The following is a 26,424-nucleotide window of genomic DNA, read 5'->3' on the forward strand; positions in this document are numbered from 1 at the left end:
TTCTAATCTTGGCTCTGCATTGATTATAAATCATCCTTGGACAGATCATCTGCTTGGTTTCTTCATCAGTAAAAGAGGGAGATTTGCTTATATGGTCTCTTGGGCTCCCTGTGGCCCTGAAATTATTATTGAAGCTGCATCCATATAAGCACTTCTTATACATATGAAAGTAGAAGGGGCCTTTAGCTTTCCTTATTTCAGCAGTTTGTTTGCTTTTGAAGCAATATCAGATTTATTACATTCAACATTCCATTATGTCATCTTTCTTTCCCTGAAACACAGAAAGTAAAAATGTAGAAAACTTTTAAGAACTATTTGTATTTTTCAGAGTAAGGAGCACATGTGTAGAATCACAGATCTACAAGACGAAGTAAGGCACAGAGAGCATCACATCTCAGACTTGGATAAGGAGGTACAGCACCTTCATGAAAATATAAGTGCCCTAACCAAAGAATTGGAATTTAAGGGAAAAGAAATTCTCAGAATACGAAGTGAATCCAACCAACAGATGAGGTATGCCATTAATTACCACAGCAGGAATTTGCAGTGTTATCTGAAAGACTGTTACAGTGGTTTTTAGCAATACATGCCTATTTTATGACTAGATTCCGTTCTAGTAAGATACTAAAGGCCACTTTTTATTTGTTGACTATGTTATAATTGAAATGTAAAAGAAATCTTTATATTTTGAATGATGTACATACATACATTCACTAACTTTGGAAATTGTATATGAATAACTAAAATCTTTTAAAAATGTTATTTAAGGAGTTCCCGTCATGGCGCAGTGGTTAACGAATCCGACTAGGAACTGTGAGGTTGCGGGTTCAATCCCTGGCCTTGCTCAGTGGGTTAAGGATCCGGAGTTGCCATGAGCTGTGGTGTAGGTTGCAGATGCGGCTCGGATCCCGCATTGCTGTGGCTCTGGTGTAGGCTGGCAGCTACAGCTCCGATTCGACCCCTAGCCTGGGAAACTCCATATGCCACGGGAGTGGCCCAAGAAATGGCAAAAAGACAAAAATAAAATGTTATTTTTAAAAAGCATTAAAGGAGACAACTATAACAACTTAGAAGATTAGAGCAAAGTAAGTACCTTACTTTAGGCTGTTTCCATAAATTTTCTGTATATTATACCTAAAACCATTTCCAATCTGGTAGACTATAGAAAGTTTTGAACGCTTGACTTCAGAATAACATTTTCTTAACTAAAAATAAATTAAACAGGTTGCATGAACAAGATTTAAACAAGAGACTTGAAAAAGAGCTGGATGTCATGACAGCAGACCACCTCAGAGAGAAAAATATCATGCGGGCAGATTTTAATAAGACTAACGAGCTACTCAAGGAAATAAATGCAGCTTTACAAGTGTCGTAAGTCATGTTATATTAAAGAAAATTCATATGTGGAGAATAAACTGAGCAGCATTGTGTCTAATCTCAGATTAGCTAGTCTTGAGTTAAACGATACCTAGAAAATTTAGTTGCTATAATTATAGATGGTTATTGCTATATGATATATTCTTTAATTAGCAGAAGGCAGTTGAATGATTGTTATATCAGCTGCTACTGCTCTGATTCTGCTAAGACAGTATTTGTCCAAAGACTGTCCTTCAGGATCATGCATTATCATGCCATGGTAAAACCTCAAAAGAGAGCCATTATAGTTATCCTGTGACACGGGGGGTTAAGGATCCCACATTGTTACTGCAGTGGCTTGGGTTGCTGCTGTGGCATGGGTTTTATCCCTGACCTGGGAACTTTCACATGCCGCAAGCATGGCCAAAAAAAAAGATAGCCATTATATAATGTCAAGTAAAAAGAGCATAGTGTGACCAGTGGGAATACTGTGATTGTATACGTACAATAATAATAACATATTTTACAAAAAAATATCAAGAGATCTTAAATACAAATTTTAGTGGTAGTGATTCCCTCTGAGGACTGAATTAAGAGGTACTGGAGATGGGGAATAGCAAAAACTTCCTTTTTATTTTATATACTCATACATTGTTTGAATTCCTACAACAAGCATTTGGTTTTTTATTTTAAAAATCAACAAAGGTAAAACATCACAAATGAAACTTACTGTTTATACATAGTAGCCCCAGTATTGTTAAAACCCAAAATTCTGATTATTGCTTAATGTTTTTAAAAAGTATTTACTAGCCCCACTCTTTCCTACCTACTTACTTATCAACTTCCATAGCCAATGCAGCTAGCATTCCCTCCATCTCTGTGGCTTTAAACTAAGGTCCAACTTGTTATTTCAGAAATAATCTACTCTTAAGATCCTGCAAATGGTTTATTCACTCTTGGACTCTCTTCTTCCAGTCAGTTAAAAAGGCTTCATAAAAAATATAAATCTTTCTGCATACTTCAGTAAAGTCAAAACAGTGACTGATCCCATTACCCTCAGTCTTAAAGTTGACCTTAGACTCTAGCTCCAGTGTGCCTCATCCTGCCTCACCCCACAGCCACCCATATTCCCTGTCTGCTACCTTTGCATCAGCCACATTGACCCCCTCAGTTTCCTTGCGTCCCCTGCCTTGTCCTCTACAGTCTAGAATAGCCACCTATGTCTCTTGCCTTCTTCCAGTCTAAAACTCATCTCACATTCCATCCATTTAATACCACTAAGCCTCATAGTAAATGTTGTTGCATATGTAACACATAGGCCCACATTCACTCAGGCTGAAACAGAAAACAGACCCCCTGTCCCTGGCATTTACTTCAGTGGCCTCAGAGGTGAGGTGCTCTTTCTAATGGTCACATACAGAATTTTCACATCCGTAGGCACTCAATGACTTTTTCACAAATAAAATTTTTGAGGACGGCCTCTGACATTTACCACTTCATAAAGTTACCCTTGAAACGGTCTGGAGACTCATGACTATTTCCCCAGTCAGTGATTTTTGGTGTTTGCTCTTATTAGAGGTAATTTTTAAATCCTTTTGAGCCACAGTAAGAGCTCAGATACCTGCCATGTATAAGAGCTAATAACCTCAGGCCTTTTGCAGGAATGAGCTCCAGTAAACCCCAGAGCCTGGACTTTCCCCTCTCCTGGCCTCAGTGTTATCTGTCAGGCAGAGGCTGAAATCCTGACACCCCACCCTGCTTCATAATCTGAGAAAACATGCTCACAGAAAGAATAACACCTCTGTCTGTCCATGTGTCCTGTCTCTTTAGGAATGTTAATTTACAAAGAGTAAGATTATATCCTTATTTTTATTCTGTTTTTTGTAGTTTTACACATTGTACATTTTCAGTAGATAGTAAATAATTTTTATATCCATTTTTAATAAATCAAAGAATATTACTCATAAGTCAAAAAATTTATATGCTTTTCTAGATCTACCATTTGTTTTCTATTTCAACTAGGTCTATGCTAACCAATCATTTTTCTTTCTTCACCTGCTGTCATCTTGTAATTAGCCTCGAGCTTTAGGTATCTACTTGTTTAGTTAAAAATAAACACATACACAAATATATTTAGACCAGAAATGTCCAATATATTTTTCTGTAATAACAAAAATGTCTTATGTATGCTCTGTTCAGTCCAGTAACTACTAGCCACAAAGGCTTTTAAGCAGTTAAACAGTGGCTCAGGCAACCAAGGAACTGAATTTTTCACTTCATTTAATTTTAAGTAATTTAAATGTAAATACTCACATACGGGCTAGTGGCTTCCATACTGGAAAGCACAGTTTTAGACAATTGGATATTTCTGGCCCTCATCCTCAAACACAGCCAGCTGGAATCTGCTGAATTGTTTGGATTTAGACAGCCTTCGAGAGCAGGGAAGGTCCATTCCAATTTAAGGAACTGGGGAGAACAACTTTTGAACTGTTCTCAGACCATTTCAAAGGACTACCGGTAGCCTATTAAAGTTCCTAATCAACTGCATACTGACTTTAAAGCTTCAAAATCAGAAAAGTACTGTGGATTTTTGGAAGTGGATGTAGTGGAGGGACTGTAGGAACGGGTTAGCCCGTCAGACAGAAGCCTGGAGCCAAGGAGCCTCTGGAGCATCTGGAAACTGCTTGCTTCTGTTCCTCCTGCCCCAGACCCTGCTGGACTCCAGGGAAATGAAATGGAGACAAGAAACTTAAAGGAGGAACTATACCCTCTAGCCATTGTAGAAATGGTAATAAGAGTTCCGTATCTCTTATGGTTACTAGAATCCTCTTCTGATGCTAGGTGTTAGAGTCTACTTAGATTTTCGGATACTCTATAGAAATTTTTATTTTCTTGAGTGGTATAGTACCTTAGTAAAAACACTATCCAAAAAATGGCATAGTTTTTGCTTCAGAAACAAATGAGAGAATGGTCTATTTTAAAGAACTTTGTTTAAGCTCAATATAAATATATACAGAACTTGGAGTCATGGCAGATCTTTATCATACAAAAAAGGTGGTTTGGTTCAGAGAAAGAAATCTGATTGTTTAGGTTTGTTTTTACCTGAACTTTTCACTATAGTGTGCTGAAACCAAGAGATAATTTCTTCGTGGGGGAAACATTGAGTTTTTGCACTTGGACTTTAAGTAGGTCAGTAATCCCTAATTAAAAAGAAGCTCTCCACCACACCAGAATTACTTGCTCTTTAAGAGTTGAGTGTTTTTAATCTGTAATGCCCTCATGGTTTTATGTTGTTGTGGTTTGATTTTTAAATTGCCATACAGGTTATTTTCATAAGCTTTTTGAGGTGAGGATGTAGTTGTCCTACTGCCACTAGTGCCTAATAATTTATCTGAAAAGAGAAATTTGTTGTTAAACTGCCTGAATTACTGTATGTCCTTTCCTTGTGTCTGCAGGAAAAAAAGGACAATATTAGACTCCTTTCATCTTCTACAATTAATATTTTTAAATATGTGCCCAATAATACTGTTTTTGGCTCTTAAATCTCAAACTTAAGTGATTTTTTTTTTATCAATTATTTGTTTTAAAAGCATGGAAGAACTGCCAACTTGGAAACTTTTCATACAGCTTTTAGGCATTCATATTTTTGATTTGTGTTGTTCGTAAGCCGTAGACATTGACCTATATATTCTCGGAGCCAAAAAATAAAAGCAGGGCCTGAGTACCTGGGGAGAATCCAACAGTGACCCTAATTAGTAATTTTATATCTTCTACTTCTGTCTGTTCTCTCTTTGTATTACTTCTATTGGGAATCTGTATCTTGAGTTAAAGGCTGTATGTGTACTTGCGTGGGTCCCTCAAGGCAGTGCTTCCTGGGCATTAATCCTTCCTATACAGCCTTTGGGAATTTGGTCTTTTCTGACTTAACCATGATATTATTTTCTCAATATTTTTAATAGACTCATTTTAACTTTTCCTATTAAATTTTTATCTCTGCAGTAGAACCATCATCACCACTGTTCTAAATAAAAGCTAAGCTATAATTACATAAATGTAGCTTCTGTGAAAATACCAGTGTTATTAGATCCTGGCTAGCACTGATGCTCAAGGTCTGCCTGAATGTTTGGAAACAGTGTGATCAGCATGTATGTTATGAGGGCCAGTCAAGGTACACAGAACCAAACAGACTTTCTTCCTCATGATCTGAAAGATTAAAGGAGAACAAACTAAAAATCATCCCCTGTATCATCACTAGTCATTCACACTTAGTCTTTGGGAAGCAGCTGCTTAGAGAGCTGCGTGGGGCAACTGAAGAAAAAAGGAACTGTTGGAGTTCCTGTCATGGCGTTCCTGTCATGGCGTAGTGGTTAACGAACCGGACTAGGAACCATGAGGTTTCGGGTTCAATCCCTGGCCTTTCTCAGCAGGTTAAGGATCCGGCTTTGCCGTGAGCTGCAATGTAGGTCGCAGATTCAGCTTGGATCCTGTGTTGCTCTGGCGTAGGCTGGTGGCTACAGCTCGGATTGGACCCCTAGCCTGGGAACCTCCATATGTGGTGGGAGCAGCCCTAGAAAAGACCAAAAAAAAAAAAAAAACTGTTGACTGGTGTTGGTTTGAATGGGTATTGGAAGAGCTCTAAGTGTTCTTCCCATCAGGATTTCAAAAGACTAATAATTCTGCAAATGTGTTTATAAGTTAAATCTATATCATATTACCTGTTCTCTCCTTTAATGCTTTCCTATTTGTGTTTATATGGATTATGTTTCTTCAATTTAATCAATTATTTCTTCCCCTTTGATATCCAGGTATCTTTTAAGAGAGTTTTTGGTGCTGTAAAGATATTTTGTGGAGATTAACTGATAATTTTATAGGTAAAGAATGTTAAACAAAAATGGACACTGGAACTTAGTTCAGGGATTGTAACTGACTGTTTTGGACTCAGTTTAACTTCTCATTATTTAAAATAATTAGATGTAATTATTTTAAATAAGGCTTTTTTTAATTGTGTTTTTTAGCTACATTTACTACCAAGTAATCTTGTTCAAAAATCTCTTACCTCGCTTTTACTGATAAAGAAAGTACTCCAGTGACACCTTGTGGCTACTCCAGTATTAAACTGTTTCTCAAGCTTCTCAAAACCGCTGGCTGTAAAATATATATAAACCTTTGTCCATGTGATGCCACATCATGATAAAATGCAAGTCACTTTATGTGAGCGCAGTGAATTGTCACAGGAGAACAAAAGTGAAGATAAGGAACCTAGCCTCACACTGATCCCTAAACCCACACTTCCTTGCTCTCGAGCCTCCGATCCTGCCAGGTTAGAACAGTAGTCCTGTGGGTGCGTAGGGAGCCAAAAATGTTCTCTCTCAGTCTTTGGCTTGAGCTGAGTTAGTGAGTTTACTAAAAGTACTAAAATGCACAGGTCTGGTGTCCCTCTGGAATGGAGTGGATCACTGATTCCTAGAAGATAGATCATTTAGAAGTTACTCAGTATTTGTAGATTACTCAATTATTTGTAGCGTTAATCAGTTTTTCTGTGAATCTTCACTAATTTTTATTGAGCTTAATTTTGTTTGTATTTTGAAAACAATGTTTTTAAATTGTTCTAATTATTTTAATTTTCTAGAATTGAAAGGTAGCAGTTTCCATTTGCAACCTCTTTAGTCTGCCCTGTCCTATACTCTTAGATTATGCAGGGTCCGAAGCACCTCTGCTCATAAAAAATGGCTTCTTGAGTCTTCAGCGGCGTTTAGTCCTACCACCTTCTCATTTCATTCAGGGCAGAACAGGCCTAGAAGGAAATATAATTCTTCTCTTTATCTGATGAACTTTTTTTCATTTTATATATATTAGCTGATAATATAATTTGTAAACTGCATTTCCTATATGCCAGGAAAAAATGATGTCCTATGTGTGTGTCCTTTGTTCTCCTTTCCTCTGTATCTTCTGTCCTTTTTATATATGTTACCAACCCTTATGTTATCACATAATAATGTATATGTGGGTAAGTTCTAATAAAATAGTAAGCCTACATTCCCAGCATCAAATCTGCATTGCTAGGTCAGTATTATTCAGCATATTATTTCTTCTACAGAGCATACCTCACCTCATTCACATATATGCTTAAATGATTTAAAATGAGTGAATTTTTCCAAATGTAACCTGCAAAGCCTTTAATAACATCATCTACCCATGGAAAGCCTTTAATAACACTACCTCTTGAGGCAATCATGTCATTATGCTTACAAGTTTTAATGAAAAACTTTAAAATTTTTGTGTGGTCAACTGAACTAATTTGGAAAATGTAGACATTACAAGAGAGTATGTCCAAGTCATATCAATGAACTAAATGTTTTGTTTTTAGACTAGAAGAAATGGAAGAAAAGTATCTAATGAGAGAATCAAAACCAGAAGATATACAGATGATTGCAGAATTAAAAGCCATGCTTACAGAAAGAGACCAGGTCATAAAGAAACTAATTGTAAGTTGTGTTGGTTTTGAGGGAGAGGGTTGTAATATAACTATGTTATTAATCGATAGACTGTTCCTTGGGAAAATATGAAAAAACATTTTAAAATAATGCTAAACAAATGTGAAAGTAAAAAATATATGTATTGTGATTGAACACATTAAAATGTTTATATAAGGATAAGAAATACAAAGTAACTTTATAATTTAAATTTGGTATTAGTGTATGTGGACTGTGTCTTTTTTTTTTTAGTAATTTTTAAAAAGAAAGTCTTTTTAATACATACAGAATGCCTAATAAGTCATTGCCAGTACAGAGTTAATATACCATTGAAATGTGTGTGTATTGTACATGTAGAATTGGATAGCAAAGAACAGTCAACACATTCACACACTAGCCTGCATTGTACACTTCTGTTAGTCATGCTAACTTCCTAACGTGTGTTTCACTAAAACCTGATCCAAAGACATACTTCATGGAAAAAGGGTTCTGTTTTTTTAGGGTTCCAGCCTAAGATCTACAGGCTCTCTCTTGAGAGTCTCAGTCCACACTGAAATGTTCGGGGCTCTGAGAAGTCCATCGGGGAAGAAAATACAGAATTAACAATAAATGCACCATCTTCATTAAAAGTCATTATTCCTCAAGAATAAAAAAATACACAAGTGTTTTAAAATTCATAAAACATTTCAGGGTCTTCTAAAAATGATATGACCTGATCAATTAAAATACTGCTTTTTATTACTGCTAACAAGGAAAAATCATAGTAAAACTAGATATAGAATGCTAATCTACATCTAGTTTGCTCATTGATCTCTTGATAAAAACTTTGGACATTGGCATGTAAAAAGAGCCTAAGAGGAATTATTTCTGAAGTCCTTTTACCTAAGCCTTTCTTTGAGCATTTAGGAAAGTCATCCTGTTTTCTGGGACTAGAAGTTCCTGCCAAAAACAAAGGTAGTTGATGGAGGTTCATACCTGGAACCCAGTTGCAGGTGTTGGAAGGACAGAGTTATGTACTGCTTCATCTCACTGACCACCCAGTTTTCCCAGCTTTGTGAACATGAGAACAGGCCTCAGAGCTTGCTCTGACAGCAGTAGATTCATGGAAAATTACCTTATATTCCACATGTGAAATTAGCAAATATATTAATGTGTTTCGACTATGGTAGAAATAGCTATTGATTTTCCAGTTCTAGACACGGGGTTGGTTGACATTCTTTTCACTACACCCTGATCCTGTGGGCTGAGATTAATGATGCAAATGATAGTCAGTGGTAACTGGGAGGGGGTGGAAGAATAAGGGGGTTTACTTATGTGTTTACGTCCTACAGTCTGGTTGTTCAATTAGCACATGTTGGTGAAGCCAAAGGAAAGGGCTTATCTCTGTATGGGCTGTTCACTTTTTCCCTGTTCTCTGGTTACCACTGCTGTAATACATCGATGTCTCAGAGAGGAGATTAGGCAAGATCAAATACTTTTCCAGTACTCAAGAATAATCATACATCATAGTATCACCTTCACATATAGATGCAACTCAGCCATGCACACAGCTCCATGAATGCAAGTTAAGCCTGCTCAAACTACACGGTCAACCCTCTGAAAAAGAGATGGTCCTAATAAAACATTTAGATCCAGTCTTGGAGGGAGAAGCTATGAAAAGGGAGAGAAGAATCCTGGAACATAGGGTCTGAAAGGTGTTGCAAATTTACCCATCCGCAGACTTTTAAGACCTTAGCAATTGGATCTACAAATCTTTGAATAAGGTACATAAATTTTCACTCGAGTTTCATATTAAATTTTGAATGAAATGGCATTTATACAATTAAGTTTTTAAATATCCAGGAGAAAATATTTAAGAAATGTTTGTAATTCTTTTAAATAGGAGGATAATAAATTTTATCAGCTGGAATTGATCAATCGAGAAACTAACTTCAACAAAGTGTTTAACTCAAGTCCTACTGTTGGTGTTATTAATCCACTGACTAAGGTATGTGCTGTAAACATTGTAAAATAGGAATATGGTTTAAAACTTGGTTAAAACTTTTATAAAATATTTAGAGCAGCATAGGATATAAAGCTTAAAAATGTTTTCCTAAATAATTTAGCACTAAAATCTATGAATTGAATTCTTTATGTACTCATTTTTAGAATAAGATGCTAATAATACTCATTTGTTGAAAATTCATATTCCTTAAAACAATATTTATGAATATTATAAAACCATGATTATTTCATTTTTGTTTTTCATATCTCTTAAACAAAAAACTTAACTTCTGAATCTCAAGATAATTTCTTGTCATTTCCTTAGTGTTCACTATCCCCTATGGGGGTCCTAAAATCTGCTCCAAGCCCTGTATATCTAACAGCTCTCCCTGAGTTAAGGCCTGTCATTTTAATGGGTCTTGGGCTGGACATGTATTTTGTTGCCTACTAAACTTCAGAGAAACAAAGGCCTTACTTCTCTGTCTTACCTAACCTTCCTTAACGATTAAGAGTGAACATGACCTATTCTTACACTTTGTTGCTGTCTTAGGACAGATGGAGGAATCTTGTAGACAAATGAAATGGACATGGCTCAGTCTTATACAGCTTTGTATCCCAGCTTCCTGTGGCTCCCACCGTAGTGCTATGGGTATAGTGGGCATTCAACAAATATTTGTTCATTTGCAAAATTATGTTTTCTGTAAGCTTTTACAGATTATTCTAGGGAACAAGGTAATAAAAAATGTTTACGTATATTGCTTAGTAGGGATTATATATCTATCTTTTAGCAGAAATCAGTAGTAGAAGTAAAAGTGCTAAGTGAAAATGGTTTTTTTATTCAAATTTAATTAATTTGAACATCACATCTAATTTCTCTTAGGCCCTTAGCCATAAAAATGTCTGCTTTTAACACTCACAAAACCTCTCTGTTATAAAGGTGGAATCTATACTTCCTTCACAAGTTAAAGTGCTCCAAACATTAAACTTAATTTTTTTTTAAATAGAATGACTTAAATTATTTGTAAAATGTAATGACTAAAGTAGGGAAGCCTATAGCTGTCTCTCCAGAGCCTGAAATAGTGCCTGACACATAGAACCCTCCCAAATAATTGGTGAATGAATGAGTATAGTTAATTACATTTTTTCAGTTCATTATTTAGGGTGAAATAAGCTTTTAATTAAAAACTAGGGAGTTCCTGTCGTGGCGCAGTGGTTAGCGAATCCGACTAGGAACCATGAGGTTGCAGGTTCGGTCCCTGCCCTTGCTCAGTGGGTTAACGATCCGGCGTTGCCGTGAGCTGTGGTGTAGGTTGCAGACGCGGCTCGGATCCCGCGTTGCTGTGGCTCTGGCGTAGGCAGGTGGGTACAGCTCCAATTAGACCCCTAGCCTGGGAACCTCCATGTGCCAAGGGAGCGGCCCAAGAAATAGCAAAAAAAAAAAAAAAAAAAAAAGAGTCATAAAAGCTAGATTATAAGACTTGCTGAAACAAGGTTAGAAATCTTTTCTTTTTACTTATTTTATTGGAATTAGATTTTTAGCCACAAAACTATTACTGTAAACTTTACCAGTGATCATTTTGATTTCTTAAGTAGAAAGCAGAAGTAGGTTTAATTATGCCCTCTCATGACTACAATAAGAAGATGCAAAAGATAAACTTTGTAAATTTTGACCCTTAATAGTGATCCAGTTTTCACAAATAGTTTTGAAAAAGGTATTATTGTTCCTTTTTGCAATTATACAAAATAGGCTTTTTTTTCCAGAGACTTTGTGATGCAGGGAAAACATCATATAGAGAACAATGTCTAGATAGATCATTATAAATAGAGGAAAAGCACCATCTTTTCCATTTAGAATTGTTTTCAAACTCTGGAATCGTTTTGCAAAAAAATTATTTCATAAAATTAGCATGCACTTCATTAGTACAAGGAATATTCAAATTATCATACATATTCATTTTTGTTCCACGTAGCAAGATGATGCTTGTTGGTTCCACAGATGTGAGTAAAATAGAGACTAAAGTTAATGATTTGAAAGCGGACAGATTTTAATACTCTGCATTGGTATTGCTCTTTTCATCTATTAATGCTAAATACCAATTAAAAGATAAAAATGTTGATTGCTTTTGTTTTATAACTTTAAAATTTTTAAGATTGTGAGCCAATAGTGAACTAATTGGTAAATGAGACTTAAGTATGCAGATTTAATTTTCCCTTTTCAGAGAGGTGGTGCAATGAATTTAAAGCAAATTATTTCTTTAGGTCGGCTCTAAGTCTTAGGTAGGAATGTGAGCTTTGTTTCAAACTACTTTGCCAAGCATTGTCTCATTCCTTTTATTTTCCAGGCAAGGACTGCCTCCCTTTGACAGATGGCTAAAGTTCACGGAACTCTCTTTTAAAATTGTTAACTTTTTACCTTCTCCTAATTTTAGCCTAAACCCATTTACCCTCATGATATCCGCAAGATCTCCTCTTTCCCCCTTACCCTTCCAGTATCTCTACCCTTGACCTTCTTTCCATCCCCTTCTCCCCTCCCTGTGAACAATCCCTTAACCTTTCTCCCTCATTCTTTCTGTCCTAGCAGCATGTCTGTCTTTGAGGATTCCATGTAGCTAAAGAGCACCTCCAAAGATCCCCAGACCACACTTTGGGTAACACTGCTTCATTTTAACATCCCAATTTAACATCAAGCTTTCAAAATTTTCCCATGCCAAATTTATATCTGCTACAGTTCCTGTTTTCTCATTCGTCCTTATGCAGGGACCATCCTCACATGTATTATTTTTAATGCAGCAAAAGAAGAAGAATGATAAATCACCAACAAACAGGTTTGTGAGTGTTCCCAATCTAAGTGCTCTGGAATCTGGTGGAGTGGGCAATGGACATCCTAACCGCCTGGATCCCATTCCTAATTCTCCAGTCCACGATATTGAGTTCAACAGCAGCAAACCACTTCCACAGCCAGTGCCACCCAAAGAGCCCAAGACATTTTTGAGGTGAGCCCCGTCTCACCAGTGATTTCTTTTCTTTTTTAACTTGAGAAATTTACCTTCTATTGCAGACATCTACTCCTTTAATAACAGCCTAGGAAAAGAAATTTTACTGTGAAATATTTGCAAAATATATTTATTACCTCTCTAGAGAACTTTTTGACTGTTAAAAAAGATTTTTTCTATTTTCTTGTCAGTCAATTTTCTAAATGCTTCAGAGGTGCTAATGTAATTCATATGCTTAAAATTTTAACATTTATAAACTTGCTTCATTTTTAGAATTATCAATTTTTCATTAATCATCCATCCTTATTGCAGAACTTCAGAATTTTTTTTATTTATTAAGTTGTTTTTCTTTCTTATTCTTATATGCTTATTTTTCCCTTTTTTATAAATATATGTGCTTATTGCCAAAATAAAAAATACTTAAGGTCTGGGGACTTAATGATAAAAGTGAGTAGGAAATTTAGAAGAAAAAATAATTTTCTATAATTAACATTCCAATTTTAAGTTATCTCAGAGTTCTTGACTAAATGTATTAACAAGTAAGATTTGAATACAATCCAGTTGTTTATCCATTAAATAAAGTCAGGAAGTACTGTCATCTTATGCTTACTTTACTATAACTGATTTTGTGCCGTTTAAGAATTTTTTGACTATTCTTACTAAATCTCAGTGTCACTAATAATAATCTTACAAGCAGATGGTTATTTTTCTAGGCTAAGTGATTAATGACCAGTTAATGACATTATTTTTAATAGAAAAAAAAATAGCAAGAATGAAAAGTAGTCAAATACACCTTTGAATGTGTCTCCTGCTAAATATTCTGTGTTGCTTATTTCCCCCTGTGCATGGGTATGTTCAGGTATCAGTAAGATGCATGTGCATGGGCTCAAGGAACATGACCAGTGGAGTTTCCATTACACATTGTTGCGTGCCTTGTAATTTCCCCCAAAGACGGTAGGGATTCTTTTATTTTCTTAACTAGCCCAAAGACTCTTTAGTTAGAATTAAGATAAATATAAATTATATAACTATTAAGATGGAGGGGAAATTGGCTTTTTAATACACTCCTTTCCCCTAGAGTATTTGCTTACGGAATTATGAAAGTTTAATATAAATATACATACGGAAAAAACTATACTGTAGTTACCTAACTTAGTTATATTTAAGGACACATTCAGTAAGAAATGCTTGTGTCGGATTCTAAAATTTTAACTAAAAAAAGAAAAGGTGCTGAACGAGAAGAATGTTATCTTGTTCTCTCTTATTTCCCACAGTTCCTCCTGAACTTTTTTATCCAAAGAAGGTCACGTTATTTTCCTCAACTGTTTGATTTTTTTTTTTTGTTTTGTTTTTTGGTAATGGTTGTAATGTGGCTCCTCCTTAACGGACTTCATCCCAGCTGCTGCTGCACTCTCATGGAGTGGAGAACACAGTCTAGCATAGAGGAAGTAGCAAATCTTTAAAACGCATCTTCCTATGTAGGGTACCAGTCGTGGTCACCTGCCCTGATGTTTTATGTGCTTTTCCCTTCATTTGGCAAAACAGCTTATTGCTGGGTTACATGTCTCTCTTTTTATGAATTCAGTCCTCCTCAGAGTGAAGCTTCCCCGGCGGCTTCTCCAGATCCCCAGCGCCAGGAGTGGTTTGCCCGGTACTTCACATTCTGAAAGAAATGTGTTGGCACAGCTCTGTGTGGACTGTTACTGAGAGCATGACCTTATACAGATCATTATGTGAACGGGCTTTCCTGTGTCACACACTGTGAGTGAGAAAGTATTTGTCTCTCCAAGTGAAAGTACACTGTATTTCCTGTGGTATTTATTGGAATCACTCAGTAAGGTACTATATAATGTGTGTAATTATAACAGTTATTTTTATTTGAGATGGAAGTCTTTAACCTTTGTAATTACTGCATAATAAATTTTGTTAGAACAAACAATGTTTTTCTTTTTTTCTAGCAAGTTTTAATTTTTGAATACTTTAAAATTCCAGGTAAGACTTGCCAGAAAAAGTTTTACTACATACAGTCATAAAATATCAAATTATTTTACTTCAATAATAACAAAATCAAGATAGGGAAATAATGTTATAACCTATTCATTTGCTTCATTACTGTATATAACTATGAACTGCATTCTCTAATTTTACAAGGCTAGAATGAAAACACTTGTGGAAATGATGGGCTTTCAAGTGTATAAAACACTGCAACTTATTTATAGTGTCTTTAAAAATGATTCTGATAGTTGAGGACCTAGAATTTCTAGTACAGCATCTATGCTCAGTATTATTAACCCAGCTTCTTAGTTTTCTAAGTAGGCAATTTAATATTGATACATGAACAAGGACTCAACCTACCACTATCCTATGTTGGCGAGACCCTTGTTCCTTCAAGTTTTCAGCCCACCTTGGCCTGAAAGAGTGCATCAATTTCCAAGAGTGCCAAATTTAGCTGATTCGGTAATGCAAATTTTAGAAGAACCTGGTGAACAATAAAAATGCAAATACATGATCTATGAATGATTATAATAATGTTAAAGGCCAACTTTTAAAAATGATTGTTGTGTGTTAGGCACTGTGCTAAGGGGCCAGTAGAAAGACTGTCTCATTTAATCCTCACAAAAATCTTCAAGGAATAAACCATTGCATATGAGTAGGCACAGCTGGTAGTGTGTTTTTGAAATTATCCTGGGGAAAAAAAAAAAGCTTTTATAAAGTGCTTGCTTTGAATATTTTCTTCAACTAAGTGACTGAATTTTCCAACAAAAAGTGATTAATGTTTATATCAGTGATTAATGTTTAATATAGCTATAAGCTAACTTTTGCCCCTAGTTTATACTTATCTCATAACTTGGACATTTGTTACCATGGATTTGATGATTACACCTCCTGCAGGTGACATCCTAGATAAGGGGCATACAAAGATGATGAATGCCTGTCCCCCAGGAGCTAATCATATACTTGCAGAAATAGTTCAGAACTGAACTTTTTTTAAAAACAGCAATGTCAGAAGGGCCAGAAGTCAGATTTATAGAGTGTACAGTGGGAGCAGAGAGGAGGAAGTGATTTCTGCCTAAGTGGTGACTACCTACCCAAGGTGTCAAGCTACCTAAGCAGGATATGAAAGTGGTACCCAAGTATAGTATTGAAAGATGAGTAGGAATTAACTAGACAGACCCAAGGTGAGGCTATGTAAGGCACAAGCTGAAACAACATTCAGGAAAGAGCAGATCAGCTGCATCCAGAGAGCTCAGTGTAATCCTGTAGAATCATGGAGCATAATAAGAGAGCAGTCATTTCTTGTGCACCTACCTTGTAGTATAATTTTAACATGTTTAACCAATTTCAGCCACTCAGATGAAGAACCTGAAGTATCCTCTTTGTGATTCCCCCAGCCACACACACACATAACCAGGAAATGTTGAAACCCATACTTTTTATGCTACAGACAGCCTGGGATGCTTAATAAGAAATTCAGCTTGATCCTCTAGACTTTGGAGCAGGTAATAAATAGCATGATTAGGTTTTCAAATTTTTAAAGTCAGCATATTGGCCACAATTTGTTCAGAAAAGATACAGACCTGACTAACCACAAGACCAATTCGAGACTTATTTAATTGGTTCTGATGAGGAATGGAAATGAGGAAATAAAGAGTGAAAATGCAGAACTGGTGGGAGTTGGTGACAAATATGTGTGGAACATGAAAGAAAATGAAGAGTGGGCAAAAGATGCCTGTGATTTCAGACAGGCTGAAATTAAAGTTTCTCTGGAATAATAAAGGCAATTAAACACAAGGGTCTGGTATATGGCACACGAGAAAAATAAAGCCGAGGCTATGTAGATAAAAACAAGGAATAGGGTTGTGCACAGACTTGGAGGACACCAACACTTAAGGGCAAGCAGGGCTTGAATGAGAATGAGAGTTATAGTTATAGGTCCCAAAAAGCATGATGTTGTGGAAAAAGAGCATTTCAAAGAGAGCAGCATCCAACAAGATCAAGTGCTGTAGAGATGAGAAAAGGGAAATAATGAAAAATGTCCATTTGCTTTGACAATTAGAAATCAGTCTTAGCAAAAGCAGGGTCAGGGTAAATGGCAGCAGCAAAAGCTATACTCCAGAGAAGTGAGGTGAAACTTAAGAGTAAGTGAAAACCCCTCTGAAGAAACTTGGCTCAGAATTCTCATTGTGGCTCCATAGAAATGAATCCGACTAGCATCCATGAGGACAGAAGTTCGATCCCTGGCCTTAGTGGGTTAAGGATTCGGCGTTGCCGTGAGCTGTGGTCTAGGTCACAGACAAGGCTTGGATCCCATGTTTCTGTGGCTGTGGTATAGGCCAGTGACTGCAGCTCCAATTCAACCCCTAGCCTGGGAACCTCCAAATGCCAGGGTGTGGCCCTAAAAAGACAAAAAAATTTTTTAATTTTAAAAAGAAATGAATAAAAGAAACTTGGCTTACACAGCTAAGGGGAAAGAGAAGGTGATATGGAGTCAGATGGCATTTGTTTTGTTTCATCACATTGTGATACTGGGGAGGGAAAGCAGGAAAAAGAGGAGAAAAGGGATAATTTTGTAACAATCTTAAACTGTCACTGGGTTAAATGTAATAACTTTAAAGAGATGGTTAAAGATGTACTGTAACATTGTTAACACTGTGATTGAAGAGAAAGTTTCTGCAAGACATTTTTGATAGATTATAGAAAGCAACATGGAATCCTACAATCTTGGGGAGTTAGAAGAGGCCTTAAAGGCCATCTCTTCTAATCTCCCATGGAATATTTGAATCTCCTAAGTAACATCCCCAGGTATACTGTCCTACTTCAGTGATAGGAAGTTTATCTCCTCTGAGGCTCCCTAGTACTGGCTCTGACACCAACAAGTATATTAACCTCTGTGAGTCAGTTTCCTGGGCTATGTAGCAAAATGGACACTTTTTACCCTACCTTCCTAAAAAGACAGTGAGAGAGTTTGAGAAAGGTATAAATTAGTACAGGTGAGTAAACAGTTGTCTTGTCAAGTACGGCACATGTACTAGAGAAGCACAAAAAGGTCAGGCCTTGACTGAGCTCAGAGGCTATGTGTTTATATTGACACCCATCAGCATGACTGTGTTCCTTGACCATGTTGAGCTGCTTGGATGCAGGTTTACATGAATGGGTAATTACAGGTAACCAGGACTAGGATTTTGTTAGGTAAGTACAGCAGAAGGAAGGAAGTCAAAGGAGCAAGAGTGTTTGCAGAGAAGGGATTATTACTATTTTTATGCTAGAATTTTTAGACAAATTGGTCAATAATTTCCAATTTACGTTGCAGGAATTTCCCTACACATCCAATTCTCTGACACCAGTGGGATGTTCTCTAATTCGACTTAATTCTCAAAAGAGCTACTACTGTCCTTACGAGTTTGGGGATGCAGAATAGTGGCACAAAAAAGTGTTTGGGTGGCCTAAAACCTGGAAGCTCTCAAAACCCCATCCTTTGAATTTTATGGAGGCTTCATTAAATAGATTAATTAAATTCATTGACCATTGGTGATTGAACTCAGTCTCCAGCCCCTCTCTGCTCCTCTCCCCAGAGAAAAAGGAGCTATAACCCTTTAATCACATGGTTTGTTCTCTTGGCAGCCATCCTTAGATGGAATCCAGATATCATCCTATTAACATAAGAAAGACACCTTTTGGGAGTTCCCATTGTGGCTCAGTGGTTAACAAATCCAGCTAGGAACCATAAGGTTGCAGGTTCGATCCCTGGCCTTACTCAGTGGGTTAAGGATCTGGTGTTGCCATGAGCTGTGATGTAGGTTGCAGACGCAGCTTGGATCCCATGTTGCTGTGGCTCTGGTGTAGGCCGGTGGCTACAGCTCCAATTGGACCCCTAGCCTGGGAACCTCCATATGCCACAGGAGCAGCCCTAGAAATGGCAAAAAGACAAAAAAAAAAAAAAAAAGACACCTTTTTTTTGCTCTTATCACTTAGGAAATGCCAATGATTTTAAGGGCTCTGTGCCAGAAACTAGGACATACACCATATAATCACAATATCATTCTTCTACTTTTTTTTTTTTTTTTTTTTTGGTCTTTTAGGGCCACACCCATGGCATATGGAGGTTCCCAGGCTAGGAGTCGAATTGGAGCTGTAGCCGCTGGCCTATACTACAGCAATGCCAGATCCAAGCTGTGTCTGCAACCTACACCACGGCTCAAGGCAACTCCAGATCCTAAACCCACTGAGCAAGACCAGGGATCGAACCTGCATCCTCATGGATACTAGTCAGATTGTTTCCACTGAGCCATGACAGGAACTCCAGCAATATCATTCTTTAGCAGTTTTCAAATTGATTTTTACAGTTAAGAACTAAGAATTAAATATCTCGACCTACTTCATTCTGTCATCTTCATAACCAATCATATGTAGGTATGATCAAAACTTATGATCGCAGAGTAGAGGGACTCAAGCTCACCACCTCTCATGAAAACACCAAGACTACAACTATCTGAACAACCATCAACAAAATAGACTGGAAGCTACCAAAGAAGATATCCTACACTCCAGAACAAGAAGCCACATTGAGATGGTAGGAGGGGCAACTTCATGATATAAGAAATCCCACACCCACAGAGAGGATGATCCAGGACTGGAAAGTAACTATATTGCAGAGGCTCCCCCACAGGAGTGTGAGTTCTGAACCCCACATCATGTTCCCCAGCCTGGGGAGTCTGGCCTTGGGAGGAGGAGCCCCGATTGAAAGTGGAGCTTATGCACAGGAGCTGCACAGGATGCGGGGCGGGGGGGGGGACAGAGATCCCACTCTTGGGAGGGTGTATGCTAGGTTTAATGTGCACTAGGTCCCAGGGCAAAGCAGGGACTCCATCTGAATCTGAGTCAGACCTACCTCTGGTTCTTGGAAGGTCTCCTGGGAAAACAAGGGTCTGCTGTGTCTCACTGTGGGGGCAGAACATTGGAGGCATAGAATAACCATCAGGGAATAACCATAGCACAAATTCCCCTAAAGGCCACCATAGTGGAAGAATCTGGCTCCACCATGAGTGCTGAGAAGCCCCAGGCCAAACAGCAAATAGGGTAGGAACACACCACCACCCATCAGCAAACAGGCTTCCTAAAGCCCTCCCAAGCACAAAGTTCCCTCTAATCACACCCAGAGTCAAAGCCCCACCCACCACAGGGATAAGACTCAGGTCCACCTACCAGTGGGCAGGCACTAGTTCCTCTCATCAGGAAGCCTGCCACAAGCATCTGTATCAACTTCCCTGACAAGGGGGCAGACACCAGAAGCAAGAGAGGCTACAAACCTGTAGCCCACAAAAAGCTAGACAAAATGAAATATCAGAGAAATATGAGCCAGATGAAGGAACAAGACAAAATTCCAGAAGAACAGCTAAGTGAAGTGTTCAGAAGCAACCTACATGAAAAAGACTTTATAAGGATGATCCCAAATCTTGGGGGAAAAAAAACTGGAGGCAAAGACTGATAAATTACAAGAAACATTTACCAAATAGAAGATTTAAAGATTAAACAAGTAAAGACGAAAAATACAATAACAAATTAAAAAATTCACTAGAGGGAACAAATAGAATAGAGGAGGCAAAAAATGAGAAAGTGAGGTGGAAGACAGGTATAATTCACTTACATGGAACAGAATAAAGGAAAAAAATGAAAAGAAAAATGATAGTCTAAGAGAACTCTGGGACAACATTAAATGTACCAACATTCGTAGAGGGATGCCAGAAAGAGGAGAGAGAAAGGGGTAGAGAAAATATGTGAAAAGATAATAGCCAAAAATTTCCCTGACATGGGAAAGGAATCACTCACTCAAATCTAGGAAGCACAACGAATACCACATAAAATAAACCTAAGGAGAAACACCCCAAGACACATTAATCGACCTGACCAAAAATAAAGACAAAGAGGAAATACTGAGGAAGCTGGGGAAAAGCAACAAATAACATATAAGAGAACCCCAATAAGGTTATGAGCTGATTTTTCAGCAGTTAACTCTGCAGTCCAGAAGGGAATGGCACAATATACTTAAAGTGATGAAAGGAAAAAACCTCCAGCCAAGAATACCCTACCCAGCAGGCTCTCATTCATATTTGAAGGAGATATCAAAAGCTTTACAGCCAAGCAAAAGCTAAGAGAATTCAGCACCATCAAACCAGCTTTAGAATATTAAAGAACTTCTCTAGAACATGGAGGTCTAATATGGCAAAGTAGCAGGATGTAAGTCTCACCTCCTCCCACAAATACATTGAGAATAATACAACTACATGTAGAACTATTCACACAGAAAATTTGTGAAAACTGACAAAAGACCTCAAGATTATTATAGAACAAGAAAAACATTACAAAACCAGATAGGATGTAAGAAAGAGGAAAGAACAAGAACAAGAGAAAAAGAAGTGAAAAGAAACGAGACAAGACCTTCTCTCCAGGAGGGAGCTGAAAGAATAGTTCCTGCACCCCAGGAATTTCCCCCACCAGTGAAGAGATAAGCCAAAAATGGAGGAGGAGCTCTAGACGAATGGCGTGAAGCAGTTAAAAAGGAGGCAATCTTCCACAAATGGTCAGTGCTACGGGCAATGGGAACTGTAGGTGGGTGCCAACAGGTGTTGGGAATTAAACTTTGGCCTCAGAGATCAGACCCAAAGAGAGAGCTGGGGTTTTTACGTGGGGGAAAAAACCAGGGTTGGCTGTGCAGAAACAGCCTGGAGGGACTAGGGCATAGGGCAACCACAATGGACAGCATCTAAGCAGAGGCAACCAAGTTGGGTTTAGAGGCTAGACACCATTGTTTGGGGGTGCCAGAAGGAAAGGGTGGGATCCACCAGTACAGCCTTTTTCCCTACACCTGCTTTCTCAACCAGCAGGACACTTACTGCAGGACACAGGGTGGGCAGGGGGGACAACTTGGTTGTAGCGGCTGTCCATCAGTGGCTGGGAAGCAGCCCCACCCATGGGGCTACAGACTTCTTGGACCAGGTGAAGCAACTGCCTGGGGGGATAATACAAATTCCCAGTTCCTGCTGTTGGAGCTGCACTAGTGGAGCCCAGCATGTGCCAGAAGAGCTGCCAGTGGTGGTGGCATGCATCCCCAGAGAGATCAGGGAAAACACATGAGCCTTGGCTCTGCCCAGAGAATCTTCAGAGGGTCATGCCAGTGGGGCAGCACCAGAAAAGCTGCTGGGGGGAGTGCCCACTCCCTGAAAAATCAGTGACCTGCTTGAGCAGGGAAAACACATGTGTCTCAGCTTTACCTAGAGAATCTGCAGAGGTTCACACCAGTGGGGCAGCACCAGAAGAGCTGCTGGTAGCAGAGTCCATTCCCACCAGAAGGCCACCAGGGCCCACCTACCAACAGAGCTGTGGGGTGCCCAACAGGAGAAAAGCACAAAATACAGGGAGTGGCCCTGCCAAGGCTCACATCAGGGGCACTTTTTCCCCACCAAGGCAGCAAGGGGAGGCCCATTAATCCACATTCTGATCTGCAGGCCTACAGAGAGCACTCCTACCAGCAGCAAGGCAGGGGAAGGGACCACCAGAAACACACATCCTGTAGCTGCAGAGAGAACCTGTGAGTAACAATTAGGGAGAAGCCCCCCCACCCCTGAGATTTTAGAGAGAGATCCATAGAGTGGCCAAGCAAGGGGAGTGCTGGCAGAACAGCAGCATCTGCTCCTATATCTACAGAGAGCAGTCCCTGGAGCCTACCCAGCAAAGAGAGAGGTGGTAGGAGAAACTGCTGGCATTGCAAGCTAAAAAAAAAAATCTGAAAAAACCCTCAAAGCTACCTGCTAGCAGGAGGGCCTGTAAGAGATACTGCTACCCCTGAAGCTACAAAAGCAATCCTGTGAATGATGAAATACTGCCACCTGCCTTACAGACCCTATCCCTATCCTTAGCAGCCACCCAACTATAGGAGAAGAGGTGTGATACCATTACTACCAACATATGCTCTAGGCACATGTGAACCACTCCTACCCCTGAGAACACCAGGACTGGGCACCTGCTTCAACATTTACATACAAACTGTCAAGAAAAAGAATTCAGAGTGATGATTATAAAGATGATGCAAGATCTTGGAAAAAGAATGGAGAAACAGATCGAGAACCTAAAAGAAGTGTTTATAACAAAGAGCTAAAGGATTTAAAGAGTAAAATGAATGGTGCAATAGCTGAAATAGAAAATAATCTAGAAGGAACCAATAGCAAGGTCACAGAGGCAGAAGAACAAAAATAAGTGAATGGTAGACATCACTGCTACCAAAAAGAGTAAACACAAAAGAATAAAAACAAACATAGGACAGTCTAAGAGACCTCTGGGACAACATTAAACGTACCAACATTCATATCATAGGCGTTTGAGAAGGAGAAGAGAGAGAGAAAAAAAAGGCCAGAGAAAAAATTGGAAGAGATTATAACTGAAAATTTTACCAATATGGGAAAGGAACACTCACTCACGTGGAAGAAGCACAGAGAATTCCATACAAAATAAACCCCAGAAGAAATAGAGCAAGTCACATACTAATCAAATTAACAATACCTAACTTCAAAGAAAAAATATTAAGAGCCAAAAGGGAAAAGCAACATCACACATAAGGGAATTCCCATAAGGATAACAGCTGATCTTTCATTAGAACCTCTACAAGCCAGAAGGGAGTGGCAAAATATATTTGACGTGATGAAAAGGAGGAACCTAGAACCAAGAATACTCTTCCCAGCAAAGCTCTCATTCAGATTTGATGTAGAGATCAAAAGCTTCACAGACAAGCAAAAGCTAAGAGACTTCCGCACCTCCAAGCCATCTCTACATTAACTACTAAAGGAACTTCTCTAAGCAGAAAAGGAAAAACCACAATTAGCAACAAGAATATTAAAAATGAAAAATCTCACTGGTAAAGGCAAAGATAATTTAAAAGTAGGAAACCACCTATTGATAAATATGATATCTAAACTAGCAAGCATGAAAAGAGGAGAGGACAAATGCAGAGCATTGAAAAGGCATTTGAAATTAAGAGACCAACAGGCAGAAACAATTCTATAATCATATAGATGGATATATCAAAACATAAGGGGAACCACTAATCAAATAACTATAATGGTCAAACACATAAAAAAGAAAAACCAGGCCAAACACCAAACATGGTTAGCAAATCACAAGAGAAGACAACAAAATAAGGAAGGGAAGAAAAAGACCCAAATTATCAATCCAAAAAAAAAAATTTTTTAAGTAAATGACAATAAGTACATACTTATCCATAAGAACACTGTAAACTGGCTACAATGGAAAAAATAAAAATCATTATAAAGAATTACATTAAATGCAAATATATTAAATGCTCCAACTAAAAGAAGACAACTAGCTGAATGGATTCAAAAGCAAGACCCATATATATGCTGTCTACAGGAGATCCACCTCAAATCTAAGGACACACAGAGACTTAAAGTGAGGGGATAGAAGAAAATTTACATGCATGGAATTTATATAAAAGGAGAAGTAGCAATACTCATATCAGACAAAATAGATTTTAAAATAAAGACGGTCACAAGAGATTAAGGACATTAAATAATGATCAAATGATCAATACAAGAGGAAGAAATAACAATTGTAAATATATATGCACCCAACATAGTAGCAGCACAATATATAAGGCAACTACTATCAGCCCTAAATGGGGAAATTGACAGTAATGCAATAATAGTGGGGAATGTTAACACCCCACTTACAGAAAAGGACAGATCATCCAGACAGAAAATCAACAAGGAAAGGAAACACAGGCCTTAAATGTCACACTAGACCAAACAGACTTAACTGTTATCTATAGAACTTTTCACCCCAAAGCAGCAGAATATAGTTTCTTCTCAAGTGCACATGGAACATTCTCCAGTATTGATCACATCTTGGGCACAGATCAAGCCATAGTAAATTTTTAAAAATAGAAATTATTTCAAGCATTTTCTCTGATTACAATGCTATATGAGACTAGAAATCAACTACAAGAAAAAAGCAAGAAAAACAAACTCTTGGAAGCTAAACAATATGAGACTAAACAACCAATGGATTGTTGAAGAAATCAAAGAGGAAATTAAAATGTATATGTGACAAATGACAATGAAGATACAACAAGCCAAAACCTATGGGACACAGCAAAAGCAGTTCTGAGAGGGACGTTTATAGCAGTACACTCTTGTCTAAGGAAAGAAAATAACTCAAATAAACAACCTAACATTACACCTTAAACATCTAGAGAAGGAAGAACAGACAAAACCCAAAATTAGTAGAAGGAAAGAAATCATAAAGATTAAGAGCAGGAATTAATAACATAGAGACAAAAAAAATTGAGAAATCAATTAAACCAAAAGTTAGTTCGTTGAAAAGACCAACAAAATTGACAAACCTTGAGCCAGACTCATGAAGAAAAAAAGGGAGAGGGTTCAAATCAATAAAATTAGAAATGAAAAAGGAGAAGTTACAACTGACACTGCAGAAACAAAAAGCATCATGAGAGACCACTATGAGCAACTGTGTGTCAATGAAATGGACAACCTAGAAGAAATGGACAGATTCTTACAAAGGCACAACCTACCAAGACTGAACCAGGAAGAAAAAGAAAATGTGAATAGACCAATTACAAGTGCTAAAATTGAAAATGTGACTTTAAAAACTTCCAAAAATCGAAAGTCCAGGACCTAATGGCTTCACAGCTGAGTTGTACCAAATATTCAGAGAAGGGTTAACACGTCTTCTGAAAATTTTCCAGAAAATTGCAGAGGAAGGAACACTCCCAAGCTCATTCTATGAAGCCACCAATACCGTGATACCAAAACCAGACAAAGATACCACAAAAAAAAAAAGAAAGAAAAAGAAAATTACAGGCCAATATCACTGATGAACATAGATGCAAAAATGCTCAAAAGAACATTAGCAAACCACACACAGATATATATTAAAAAGATCATACACCATGATCAAATAGGATTTATTCTAGGGATGCAAGGATTCTTCAATATCTGCAAATCTATCAATGTGATAAGCCATATCAACATATATGATTATCTTGATAGATGCAGAAAAAAACTTGACAAAATTCAACACCCATTCCTGATAAAAACTCTCCAGGGAGTGGGCATAGACTGGAACTACCTTAATATAATAAAAAACCATTTATGACGAACCCACAGCTAACATCATTCTCAACAGTGAAAAGCTGAAAGAATTCCCACTAAGATCATGAACAAGACCAGGATGTCCTCAAATGCTTCATGAGGAGACGAGATTAATAAGATGGCAGAATAGAAGGACTGGAGCTCAACTTTTCTCCTAAAAACAACCAAATGCTGAGCAATCTACACCAAATGGACCGGAAACTTACAAAAAGATATCCTACTCCAGAAGACAAAGAGAGGAGGCCACATTAAGAGGTGGGGGGGCAATTATGTGATATAAGCAACCCCATACCTCCTGGGTTGGGAGACCCACAGACTGGAAAGTAACTGTCACAGAGATTCACCTACAGGAGTGAGAGTTCTGAGCCCCCCGCCAAGTCAAGTCCCAATGCCTGGGGATCTGGCATTGGGAGAAAGAGCCTCCAGATCATCTGGCACTGA

The 26,424-nt window shown here is 37.9% G+C and overlaps 1 protein-coding gene across 6 annotated transcripts in view; it reads left to right on the forward strand.

Moving 5' to 3' along the window:
• Positions 1-14,741, forward strand: part of FAM184A (family with sequence similarity 184 member A) — a 109,241-nt gene extending 94,500 nt beyond the window's left edge. The window contains exons 13-18 of one of the 6 annotated variants that reach the window (XM_021088987.2): positions 329-513; positions 1,225-1,371; positions 7,724-7,841; positions 9,712-9,816; positions 12,603-12,805; positions 14,391-14,741. In XM_021088987.2, the coding sequence (XP_020944646.1) occupies positions 329-513; positions 1,225-1,371; positions 7,724-7,841; positions 9,712-9,816; positions 12,603-12,805; positions 14,391-14,472 (840 nt within the window). In that variant the 3' untranslated portion in view covers positions 14,473-14,741. Of the gene's footprint in view, positions 1-328; positions 514-1,224; positions 1,372-7,723; positions 7,842-9,711; positions 9,817-12,154; positions 13,234-14,390 lie in introns of those variants that run through there. The other 5 variants (XM_021088983.2, XM_085016432.1, XM_021089003.2 and 2 more) reach the window with 5 other exon arrangements.
• Positions 14,742-26,424: the final 11,683 nt, after the last annotated feature.

The sequence above is a fragment of the Sus scrofa genome, chromosome 1 (genome assembly GCF_054392235.1).
Source record: "Sus scrofa isolate SSC_HxYL_T2T_F1_AM1 chromosome 1, Sscrofa_HxYL_maternal_Yorkshire_Landrace_v2.0, whole genome shotgun sequence".
Classification (NCBI taxonomy): Eukaryota; Metazoa; Chordata; class Mammalia; order Artiodactyla; family Suidae; genus Sus; species Sus scrofa.